Below are 13467 nucleotides of genomic sequence, written 5' to 3'. Positions count from 1 at the left end.
TATTTCATTTTTTTAAAATCAGGGATCACAACATGATTTTCTTAATTGAGATGCAGTATCAGCTGAACATGTGATACAGTCATACATGTACATGTAGAGGTACATGTATATGTCTGTAACTGCAATTATACAGATGATCATCATGTTATTTCCTCTTTGAACACTCATGCGGTTATTTATGATGATGCTGAAAGTAGATTACATCGGAAAGTACTTGTACGCTCAAATTAAAATGCACACACAACATCCATATGTAGAAATCATCCATTTGTATTGAGTTCCTCAAAACATATGCTAAAAGCATTGTGCACAGTCATGCATCTAGCACGCTCAGTTTTACATGTACTGCATACTCCGTCTCATTCCTTTCTGAACTACTTAGTACTTGCTGTCTGCCTCTTCAGATATGTGCATTCTCTGTGCATTCGCAGAATGCGCTTGCACTTGAATTTCAATGCTTGTATTCTGGGCATGTGCTGACTCAGGCAAGCTTGCTTGCCTGCAGTGGTCTTCATGTGTTTGACGACCAAACATTTCAGAGTCGAAAGCAGAGATACATCATTGCGCATGTACACCCGTGTTTTGTATTGAACATTTTAAGAGATTTGCATTTAACGTTATCATGTTTGGAATGCCTGTTCCTGTGATATCAATTCAATTCTACCTCGTACATTAAATTCATGTTTCTATTGATACATTAAACGGCCGTTGGTTCACTATAAATCCCTATTGATTAAATGCATAAAGTACTGGTTCACTACTCCATATTGATTTAATGTCTGAAATGGTTCACTATAAAGCCATATATATGGATGTCTTAACATTTTGCCTATTCACTGAAAACTCTTGGACTAACCATGTTGCAATTAAATAGTTTTGGTGTCATTTATAACAATGAGTGATGATAAACTGTTCCAATCTACCAAATTATGAATTAGTTTCTATTTTTTAATTCAGAAAAGAAAACATTAAGATTTTGTCTTTGATGTTGCATTAATTTTGATTTTGAAATGGACATTACCCTGGCATCAATAATACAAATTTACCCAAATAATGAGATGTCAGATCAACCAGTTTATGCATACACATGTAAACATGTAAAACAGTATGGTAAATAATTAAAGGCCATGTTTTTGTATTCAAGAGAATTATTCTGAAAAAAATAACTTCAAAAGGATAATTAATTAAAATTAAAGATTATTTCATGAGAAGTAATTGAAAAAAATACCATCATACACCTGTATGTGACCTTACACATACCGGTACATTTTAATGGAGATTGCAATCTAGAGGAAGTCATGTTTCTGAGACTCTGACACCACAAGTAATGTACATCCCCCCACCGTCCCCCCCCCCCCTCGCCTTTAATCATAGATAATCATAGGTCTATATTGAGGATAAGTACAAGATGTATGTAAACTTGTCTGATTGAGAAACAAAAGAAAACAAAAACACTTTGATCGTTAGGAAGGTTAATTTCAAAGATATCTGGAAGGAGATTTGTCAATTAGATACGATTGCAATGCAGCTTTTGATCATACACATTACCAAATATTAGTGCTTCCATTTTTGGGCCAATAGGTATTAAATTATTCAATGTAAATTTTTTAATGCTAGAATCGAATTACAAATTTGTTCTTGACCGATTTGTTTACCCCATCTAATATTAGCATAACTTTATTAGCTGTTAACTTGCCATTGATTACAAATTTGTAAAATAGGCCACATTGTCCATTCCCTTTAAAGTGTGAGTCATGTACATGTAGGAGACATTTCACAGACTGAAATCTTGATTTAGAAAGCATCTGGGCCCCTTAACACAAATGTAATGATCAGTAGCAAATAAAAAGTAATGACCAATCAAGATCCTTGTTGCATTTGCATTTAATTGAAAAGACCGAGCTGTAACCAATCAGAGTTGATATTTTCAAATGTGCGATTGATTGCAAACCATTGTGTTACAGGGCAATAATCTGAATCCCTCTGATCAGAAGAGGCTAGGGACTTGCTTTCTAATCAAAATTCTCTTTTATCTAGAGGGTGTTGACACTGGGGGTGCTTGAGTTGATGGGGACAATTGTTTTATCATATGAGCTTGAAATCAAATTGATTAAAGAACCTTCAGGAAGGCAAACTGATATTGTCTTTTGAAGGGTCTATTGTCCAAAGAGTTTTATTTGAATGCAAAGAGAAATTTGACTTGTGTATTATGCTTCTGTTTGGCTGAAAATCAAGTCCATTTGATTTTCAGAGTTGTGGTTGATTACAGCTCTTTCTGCAATACATTTATCAAACCATATCAGTTGGTTTCCTGGAGACGAGGGGGCGCTCTCTAAAATAAAATTGTGCTTTCGCTTTATATTCTGTAATCATCTCGGTGATCACTTGTTTAAACAAGGCCCTGGGAGATCTAAGCACTTACTGAGGATGGGAAAATATTTGTGCTTAAAACTATGGATTCTTGCATTCATTTCTAGCTCGTATATTTATTTAAAATAACAAATAAAAAAAATGAAATTCACTTTAGATTAGCTTTAAATTCATGCCTAAAAAATACTATTCTTAATGTAATGAAGACCCAGAAATCTGATCCCAGCCCCCTATAGTTTTTTATTCCACATTTTGTTATATGCATATACATGTACTACTTTTCAAAATCAATGTTTGAAATGTTTATAAATGATAATGTTATATTTATCACCAGTAATTTTCACTTAAATTCAGTTTCAATTCAATCCAGTTATTGTGCTTCAAAATTATTATTTTTAACTTTACAACTAGTAATGAATTTACGTTGTCATTATACTATTTAAATCAAATTTTTATATTTCTATTCCACAATTATTGCACTTTAAATATTATTATTACATGTATTATTCAAAGATATGTTTATGTATTTCTTTTTGAATTTTTATGTATTGAGTCATGTTAATTTATATGTAAATGCATCACAATTCAGCTTGACCGCCATGATGTATGTTTTCTATCAAATAAACTATGTATCTATCTATATCTGTCAATATCTATTGAATAGATTTTAATTATTAAAGCTTCTATCGCCCTCTCACAGTAATGTGTTCATTTTTTCTTTGAAAAAAGGTACTTTTGAGCATGTATCTATATAATTAGCAATTAGAATAGTATGCTACAGAGAAATTTATTGTGAAATTTTGAACTCATTCCATATTGAAGAAGTGTTACGATATATAAATATATTTTTGTTTAAAAGAAAATTATATGTGAGTTTGATTTGAATTGAAATTCTGCCCTGTAGTTCTAGTCTTGGCAAAACTTTAAATGGCTTTTATTGAAGATTTGAACCCCCCCCCCCCACACTGGTAGGTTGGTTGTTGTAGTTCCTTTATATTGTAGGGCGTCAGTGCAAGAGACAACTAACAGCCACAGTTCACAAATATTATGCTTCCGAAATCTCTTGATAGTGATTCCGCACAGGAATCCCCATTGGGGCATCCCATGTGCCACAAGCAGCAAAAGCCCTTTTTGATCAGAAGGTGGTTGTTGCATGATAATTGTATATTTGATATGTATTTAGTAAAATTGTTAGTACTTTTCATTTTGAAATGTTTATTCATACGTTGATTATTTTGTCATTTGGTATGCCATGATAACATTTATATAATTTTTAGAAGATATTGTGCAAGTGTTTTTGAACCCCAAGCACAGATTTCTTCATTTTTAGCAAAGAAATATGAAATTTACCACTCTTGAATGAAGAAATACATATTCATTAGGAACTCATGAATATGTATTGTGCTTGCTCGTTGGACCAGTTGTGCAGTGGGTGCTTGCATACATGCATGCATACCCACTCTCAGTGTAGTCTACATGTATACACACACTTTATTCTGTTATCTCTCCCTCTTTTCCTCACTCTCTTTCTTTTCTCTCTCTCCCATCTGTCTTTCTTTCTTTCTCTCTCTCTCTTTCTTTCTTCCTCTCAATTACATGTATAAATGAAATCTTTATTTTAATGAACAAAATTGAATGAAGTAACTGAACAAGAAATGTTTTACCTTAATCTTATCATGTTACCCTTTTCAGAGTTTTCATTTGAAAAAGAGTTAACAGACTTACTGTGGTCATCAAATTCACTGTACATGCATGTTGTCATGGTTTTTTCATGGTCTTCTTTTTGCATTCTCCCCTTAATTTTTGGAGATTTGTAGATGGCTTTACCAATTTCATTCACTATCTTTCAAACTGTCTCTTTTCTTGTCAGGTTGTGCAGAAGTACTTGGAGTATGTTGACCGGGTCAAGATGATGGGACAGGTTGATACTACCACACAACAAAGGTTCAGGTAGGGGATTTCCTTTTATAATATGATACCACCACATCCCCCACCCTTCTACAAAATTGCATAAAATACTATAGATCAAGAAATGCTGCTGTGAAATGATATTATTTGGGGTCCTTGGGTGAAATGTAAAGGCACTGTTCACGTACACCATGGAGCTATTACACTCACACACCAACTCAGATTTTTTTTATTGGGGGGGGGGGAGGCTAGCAGTTTCAACTCAAGCTCCGCAAGTAAATGAGGAGAGTTTTAAATCAAGTTGATAAATTTTGGCATTATTTCTTTGGCTTATGGGTAAGAATTTTTTGGCAACTTGAACACAATCCTGTTCATGGAGACATGCTCATTTTCTAAAAAAAAAAAAGGAAAAAGAAAGAAAGGGGATGTTTTACGAGGATTTAAGTGTGACTAAAATTCATGCTTAAGTGCTGTAGGACATTTATTTTACATATAGACTTCTTCATAATTACACGGAAGCAAAAACACACTCCAAGCATTCTTTGACCATTATACCACACACAACTGGGTATTTGAATTTAGTTTGATTTTAGTTGCTTTTAATGCTGCTGAAGTTTGTGAAACGCACCTTCAGATCTCTTCTGCAACACATAAAGGAAACAGAAATTCATATTTATCAAAGGGATGATGGTACAATTGTGGTGCTTTTTTTTCTATGGTCTACATGTATATGACCTTATAAAGATACTTTGGTACTTCTGTTTGACACCTCTCTAAAAAGCTTGTCATTCTTTCCAATCTATTCAGTACTGTTTCTCATGTATACTGAACATGTATGTATCTGTTGGAATGGATAATAAATACTCCTGCTCTACAAGATTTTGTTTTTTTATATTTTCATTTATTTATAGGGGATGATAATTATATGACATTGTGATGAGTACCTTTTCAGATATTTTGTTTGTATATTATTGAAGGGATGAATCTAAATAAGTAAGATATAAAAAATCTATGATATCTTGGTTTAAATAAAAGAAAATAATCAGAAATCATGGCACATCAATGAATTGGCCCCAAAATAAATCCTCTTTGATGCAGAATGAATCACGAGCTTGGATCTCCGACTTATTCAAGGGGGGATGATGAGTATGAGAAACAGATCATTTCCTTTGTAATCATTACTGATATCTGGCAATGTTATACTCACATATATATAAATATGCATACACATGTACCTTTGACTTGAGAGTATTAAATGCATGTTTTCTTTTGTTGAACTAACCATGAGTATTATATGATATGTAGCTTGGAAAGGCACATTTGGTTCATCTAACTTAAGAGCATGATTGGTTTTTAGTGCACATGTGTATATTTTGTTTTTAAAAGTATATCTTTATTTGGATAAAAATGTACTCCTTTATATAATAGTTTAATAGTCAGTGTATTCTGCCTATCTCTTCATACACTAAAATGGACTAAAAGAGAATGAATTATGTAGTGATCATTTGGCATCCACCCCAAAATGATAGTAATAAATGAATACATAAATGAAATTTAACAAAAATAATAAGTAAATGAATGAATGAATGAATGAATAAATAAATAAATAAATAATTTATAATGCTTTAAATGCATTATGGAATACAGTATGTAAAATGTTAATTTCTTGATTATTTTATAAGGTGGCATTGAAAAGATGTGGGTTGGTAGCCTTTGTACATGTATGTTGTGGTATTCATTGAATGATGCATTCTCAAACAAAAGAAACTTGCTTTCAATTATAAGTCAAATCCCATGTTCGGACACAACATAATTTCTTATAAAGAGACTGATATATCAAACTCTAAATTCATTCACAGTGTCATTGTCAAAATGACATACATTCAATGTAGCAGCCTTAAATTGTAATGGCTTAGATCTTTATAAAACAAAAACCTAAAAAGTGCAGTTGATTGCAGATTTTATCCTCTCAAATGAGCTTATATTGTGTGGTTAGGTGAAAGAAGCTGAGGCATCATTTTTCAAACCACAATAAACAATTGAAATACAAAATTCAATTTTAATGATCTAATTGTGTTGTGAGCAATTACTTTTAATTATGAAGGCTTTTGGAAAGAAACATTCTAAATTCGAAGCCAACAAATCACAAACCTTATTTCCTAATAATTCAATCATTATTATTTTATAATCAAACAATGATTTGAGCCTGGAAGTGATTAAAACAGTGAAAATTGTTTAATGATCTTGTTGACATATATAGTTTAGTTGATTTTTGTCAAATAAAACAAGTACAGTATATACATGTAGTACTTAGCACAAATATTATTTCCACATGTCTTGGCATTTTCTTCCTTCAAGAAATTTCATCTGAATTCAAATCAGGTTTAATGCTAGAAATGTATCTATACATACCCCTTTTAGTCGGGTGGTTGGGATATATTTATTGTAACCCTATCATAAAAAAACTATCCATGGTGTATAAATATTTATATTTAGTGTACACAAGTAACAGATTGACTTTAAAATAACATGTATTAGCGATTGCATTTGTTTTTATTCCTTTTCCTTCCTTAATTCCAACCGACATGTTTTTCTATTTGTTTTATATACAGATATCTTCCCATTTTCTAGATCTTCATTGTAGATGAGAGAGAAATGTAGAAAAGAATGTTTGTGTATAGTGTATTCACTGCCTGCTTGCATTATTAACTCCTCAACATTATGGCCACTACAAAGGCTAAGTTGGAAATTGATTGTACTTTTAATAGTCATCAGAATAGGGTTCCAGCCTTTTTTGCTTAATTACATCTTGATTTTGATGATTGCAATGAGTGTTCATTTGACAAATATCATTTAAATATCGTGCTTTTGTTTTATTTGAAAACCAATCTGATTATTTGAAATTAATCAAATCAAATCAATCAATCAAAATTAATTGATCTGTCAGAATGATATATTTTAAAATGGTGGTAACCCTTTGTACAATTTTTTTCTAATGTTATAATTCTGAAAAATGAAATATATTTTTTAGTATTAAATATGTTAGTTTTAACGAATGGATATTTGTTTTATTGCTTGGAAAAGTCTGGAACTCCTATTTGTTTAACATAATTCTGTTTTATTCTACCATTCATATCTAAGCCATATACCAAAATTTGATGGATAAAAAGAAATTAAAAAACGGCCCAGTTGCAATATTCAAATCTGATCCTGAAGTATGTTATCTTGAATTCCACTGTTAAACTGGCTTCTCATGCCTAATGGAAAGAAATACATCTTTTTCATTTCCTTTATTATCAGTCCCCCTAATTTTCTGGACTTGTACCTAGGTCACATTTGCTCTATGGTGACCATACGGCGAGTCGAAAACATCCGTTTTAACATTTTTTGTACCAGCTATACATAGGTGGTTTTTTAATAAAAATTAATAAAACGGCTGTTTTCGACTCGCCGTACGGCCGCCATAGAGCAAATGTGACCAATGTATTAAGCGTACAATTAGGATGAAAAGAGGTGGAAAAACAACATGACAAAAAAATATGGAGATATATGGCTTAGATATTCTCTTTTATTCATTGACATTGTGCATGCACATATCACATTGTTTGTTGTTTGATATATTGCATTTTGAAATAACATAAATAGATGCATGGATTTCCTACTCACACCATCAACCCACCCTCAAAATCCTATCCATTACCTATATATTTGCATGGAGGCATCTTTCCATAATTTCAAGTTCTACATTTCTTTTCCAAGCTTTTTTTTCATTCTCATTGTCATCCTAAGAGCTATTAAACTTAACAATAGTTTGAGTAGTCTGATTTTATTAATAAAAAAGTCTCACTTCTTCCATATTTACAGCATTTTTATTTTATCCTTTGTTTTGGGACTTTGGGGATATTATTTATTTACAATCAAAAGTGCCATCAAGTGACTCCAGCTTATTAGGGCCGTCTGCACCATCCCGAGTTTTCAAATTAGCATGCTATTTCTGATCCGGCAAATTATCCCGATCTGAACAATCTCGAGATTATTTGCAATGGAGACACAATTATCGCGCTAGTTCGTAGGATTAATCTCGAGATTGCAATCCCAAGTCAACTTGGGATTATTTGCAAAATAGCGTGCTATTTCACGAATTATCACGCTAATTTGTAGGTGCAGACGCACTCAGGATTATTTATTCACGGCGTCAGACCATAATGCATCGATGCCTCACTCAAGCAGGAATTGCTCTTCTTGCGATGGTGGAGACGGGTTTTTTTTAATCTTGAGATAATTCGCGAGGAGGGACGATCGGGCTAAAATCTCGAGATTGGGCAAACTCGGGATGGTGCAGCACCGCCTATTGAGGATTTGTGCAGTGCACCATGGGAAAATAAATTATTAGTTGTTGTGCAGCTGTAAAATAATCCTGCTTCATGAAGACGTGTTATAGTAACAAATGAAGAATTTCTATAACAAATTTATCATCAGACAGAAGGATTTCAGTAGTTATTATTGCAAATATGTTTATAACAAGTTTCATGAAATGGGTCGCTGAAGTCTCTTGAATTAGAATGATATACGTATGTAATTCTATCAAAATTTTGAAGAGTTGATTTGTATTACTTATCATTGCAAAACTTGCGTTCAGATTCCAAAATATCAATCACAGCATTATTTTATACTCGATACTCATTAGGCATTTCAAAACATGTTCATTTCAAATCTCTGTTGCACCCTTCCTTGAATTTGTACAAATAGCAATGGGAAATTCACATAAAAGTGCATTTGAGTTTGGCATTTCCATGAGAATTTGGTTTATTTAAACACAGATGCAATTTCATTAAAGGTCAAGTTCACCCCAGAAAAGTATTCATGTTTACTAGCATAATGCTGAAAATTTAATCAAAATCGGATGTAAAATAAGAAAGTTATGACATTTTAAAGTTTCACTTATTTTTCATAAAACAGCGATATGTCCCATACTCACAATTTCTTTTTTTTTTAATTGTTTGAATTATACAATATTTCATTTTTTTACCGATTTGACAGTAAGGACCAACTTGATCGAACCATATTGTATTAAACAATGCTAATTCCACATGTTCAAGGAGGATTAATCATTGTTTCACTTGACATTGGGGAGAAAATTTCATATTTTATATAATAAATACAAAAGAAATAGTGAGTGGATTACATCACCAGTCTCCTCATTTCCATACTGACCAGGATGTGCCTATAACTATTTTGTGAAATTACACGAAACTTTAAAATGTCATAACTTTCTTATTTTAAACCGGATTTTGATGAAATTTTCAGTGTTATGCTTGTTGGATTTTTCTCTTTTTATTCAAATCAACTTTTGTTGGGGTGGACTTGTCCTTTAACAATTTCTGTATTTCCACCATAAATATTGTGCAATGCAGGCTCTTTTAACTCCTTAGCCAGCAGACATATTGCATTTCAGATTTTATGTTATTATCTTCATTTCATCTGAGAAGCACAAATGCACCTATATTGACCTAACTGGCAATATTTTAGTCATTTTGATCATTTTTTGTGATTTTGTTATATTATTTTGATAGAAGCTTTGTACGAGCTAGCTTAAAATTTGCCTTTCACATGCTGGCAGTCGGGGGCACAATTGATTGTAAATTCTTCATTCTGTATAGCATCTGTACCTATCATCTCTTGGGTGACAGAAGGGTGCTTATTGTGTGTATAATGATTTTAGTGGATATAATTGATGTGGCTTTCAACAGATGATGTTTGAAAATCAATCAGTTATTACACTGATCATTCATATGCAGTTCACCTTTGAAATACTTTGCAAACCTACATGTAAATGTTATTAACTCACCATTTATAAGAGTGGAGGAGTGACAATTTTGTTTCAAATGTTAAATTCAGTTTTTTGACTGTTCTATGGTAATTCAACACATTGATGGTTGAATTTGGCACAATAAAGTTTTATCTTACAACATTTTACATCCAGAAAGTTGTTAATCTGACATTTGAAAATTTAGTCATTCCTCTGCACTTATAGTATAAGAATTTTTTCTTAGCACTTTCTTTGCACCTTCTAATTCCTGGTATTTCAGTTTTATTTACACAATTTACTTTGATTTCACATGTGTACTTGCTGGTGATTAATTAATCATATTTGCTTTATAATTTTTGAAGTCAACATGTTTGCTCTCATTTCTGTTATAATTTTAATTTGATTCCTTAAATCATACCTTCAAAATTCATTTTATACAGTATTCTTTTAGACTTTGAATGAATAATAGACCCAGCCCCTGAAAAGTACCCATAGAACCTATATGCTATATACTGTTTATGCAACAACAAAAAATATGCACTTTGCCTTTTATAGTATTAAAAAAGTAACTTACCTTTTCATAGTTTCTCTAACAAGTTTGTCAGTTTAAATACCCACTCCCTTCAAGTTTGATGTAAGTTAATTCCACCAAGGGGGAAATGAAATAGAAAGGGGATGAAATGTAATAAAGTGACTTATTTTTACTTTCAAGTATCATGATTTTACCCAAAAGTGAAAAATCTTTGATTGGACAGATGTGTTAACATCCAATAATATATATCTTAAAGGATAGAGGCATAGGCCTATAGTATAAATAGTTAGCTGTGATCTTTCATCCTTTAATACACAGTTGTGATGAATAAGTGTATCCAAATATGTAAACAAGCAAACCCAATATCAGCAAGTATGTACAGGTTATAATTCACATTAATTTCCAGATTACATGTATGTAAGGCATACTTTTGTTGTAACTTTGCTCACTCTTATCCATTCCCATAGGATAAACATTCAGAAACACCAATTGGTGGATGGATTCGACGATGACCAGCTGACACCAACCAAGGAGAGGATCATGTCCGATGACCTGACATCGCCGACCACCACTCCCTCTAATGCTCTCAACAAGTTCAATGATAAATCTAATGAAAAGAACCTAGAGAAGGAACTGACGGAGACGATGACATCACCTATCGCTGCTGGGACAGGGTCCTCCACCACTGAAACACAGGCTACAGTCCCTACTATGAATGCAGAGACAGGTATTATTACACTCTATTCAACTTATATTTGCATACAAGCAGGGTCAAATTTAATATTTTCCGCATAGGGGATATTCTTTCTTCTCATTCCTCATTTTGTGAATTTGAAAAAAACAGAAAGAAAAAAAAAATCTTTTTTTTCTTCATTTTTTTAGTTTTTGCAGTTTTGGACATCTTTGACCATCACCTTCAACTTCACAAAGTTTCGTACCTCAAGAATGCTTTCTTTTGTTACTATTGCAGTTCATGAAAATTACATGCAATGATTTCCTCATCAAAAAGTGGCAGCTTTCTGTCATCCAATATGTTTTGAAATGAGGGACGTTGTGGTAATTCAAAATTACACTTATTCTAAAGCCTAATAGTAATTTAATAGGCCTCTTTGTTCTTGTTTTTGGCCTTTTCCCAGATGTTCCCCTTGCTTCCAAGTTCTGATGATACATGAAATTTGACTTGCAGGGCTGAAACAAATAGAGAGGGGATTTTACAACTATATTTTAAATAATGTGATAATTGAAAAGACATTTAATATAGCTTTATACTTGTTATTCTCTCTTGTCACTTTTTTTCAAAATTCTTCTGTCTTCCTCTACAGTGATGACACCTCAGATAGACAACAGACATGTATTAAACCCTGCTCTGAGAGACATCATTGCAAGTACTCCAGAACTCAATGAAGGAGGGGTCACCAGACCGGCTAATCTACCTGTCAAAAGGTGGATATATTTAGATTCAAAATCACTTGATTTAAAACAGATATGACATAGCTTGTTGCTCAAATTAGCTCATATTTCACAAGGCTTTAAAGGGTGATATGAATCTAATGGGACATTGTGAAACAAACTTGCAATCAATTAAAAATCTATTTTAGGTCCTCATATAAAGAGGTATTTATCTTGTATCAATCATATGTCTTGCAATCAATTTCATATTGCAATTGATTTCTTATCTGCTTCTTTCAACAAGGAAGGTTCCCAGCCCATCAGGGAAATCAGGGAAAATTATTTTACTCTTCCAAGTCAGTGAAAAATCAGGGAATTAAAAAAAAAAAAAAAAAAGCCCTCCAAATCAGGAAAAAAAAAAGTCAAGTGATCTACTACAGTTAAAATTGTAAAATTTGTAAATATATTCTTGCAGTTCCCCTGATAAGTGTAATATAAATTGCACAATGCAGGCACATGTGACTAATTTTATCATGTTTGAATCATCTTCAGTAAATGCTCACAAGCAGGGAAAATATTGCACATGGGCTCGGGTGATTTTGACCTTAAATACTAAAATGAGCCCTGGAGAATACACATTCACTGTCATGTGAAACATTATGCAAAACAGCAGATTTAAACAGTAAGTTATAAAAAATAGCACCCATACATAAAAAAAATTGCCTGCTCATTAGTACATAAAAAAATCATTAAAGATGATTCAATTGTAATAAAACTATTTGATTTAGTGAGATGTTCATATGTAAGTGACAATAGAAACACTTAGCTTTATGTATTGATGCAGATTGGGTCAAAGGTATTTTTCCGGAGCCAAGTCAGTATGATCTTTGTGAGAATAAATCAAAGTTGATAATAAGTATTATGAATATATGTAGAAAATTGTGTTCATGTAGATAGAATAGTTTAATTGTTAAGCATTCTAGTCACAGCATGGATCAAATAAAACAACATTTTTATCTTATGAAAGCAGAGATACACCCTTGTCGAAAATACATGAAGAAGATCTCTTTAGTATATGGGTTTTCACTCTTTAATAATGCTGACCTTGTTTCAAAGACATTCAAAGATGGAATCATTCAGTAGGCTGACATTTACATCACCAAATTTACACTTGCCCTTCTTCAGAGCCCAACTATGTAATCTTAGATTGCAACATGTTTTATCTATTGAAGATTTCCATGGCGAAGAAGAATAGTGTAGTAGGTTTCACGGTACACCATGTATCTTTCTTGGGCAAGTGTTGGTCCTGAAAAATACCACCCAATCTAGATGTTTCGACAAGTGTGTTCTTGTCGTCCTCAGGAGAATGAGAAAGATACATGGTGTACCGTGAAACATACTACACTATGTTTTATCTAAGCTCTAATTTATTTCAGATCTTAAACAAACAAAGCATTTC

The 13467-nt window shown here is 32.4% G+C and overlaps 1 protein-coding gene and 1 non-coding gene across 9 annotated transcripts in view; one reads left to right on the top strand and one right to left on the bottom strand.

Moving 5' to 3' along the window:
• LOC121411328 (C-Jun-amino-terminal kinase-interacting protein 4-like) overlaps positions 1–13467 on the top strand; it is a 79534-nt gene that overhangs the window by 29254 nt on the left and 36813 nt on the right. For 6 of the 8 annotated variants that reach the window (XM_041604035.1, XM_041604003.1, XM_041604019.1 and 3 more), the window contains exons 4-7: positions 4241–4320; positions 5377–5424; positions 11087–11346; positions 11942–12062. In XM_041604035.1, coding sequence (XP_041459969.1) covers positions 4241–4320; positions 5377–5424; positions 11087–11346; positions 11942–12062 — 509 coding nt within the window. The remainder of the gene's footprint in view (positions 1–4240; positions 4321–5376; positions 5425–11086; positions 11347–11941; positions 12063–13467) is intronic. The other 2 variants (XM_041604050.1, XM_041604041.1) reach the window with 2 other exon arrangements.
• On the bottom strand, positions 3370–3503 carry LOC121406653. The gene has a single exon (XR_005968849.1). It is a non-coding gene; the product is annotated as a U11 spliceosomal RNA (small nuclear RNA).

Source organism: Lytechinus variegatus, chromosome 1 (assembly GCF_018143015.1).
Source record: "Lytechinus variegatus isolate NC3 chromosome 1, Lvar_3.0, whole genome shotgun sequence".
Classification (NCBI taxonomy): domain Eukaryota; kingdom Metazoa; phylum Echinodermata; class Echinoidea; order Temnopleuroida; family Toxopneustidae; genus Lytechinus; species Lytechinus variegatus.
Note: the sequence above shows the minus strand (reverse complement) of the source record. Positions and strands in the feature narration are given on the sequence as shown.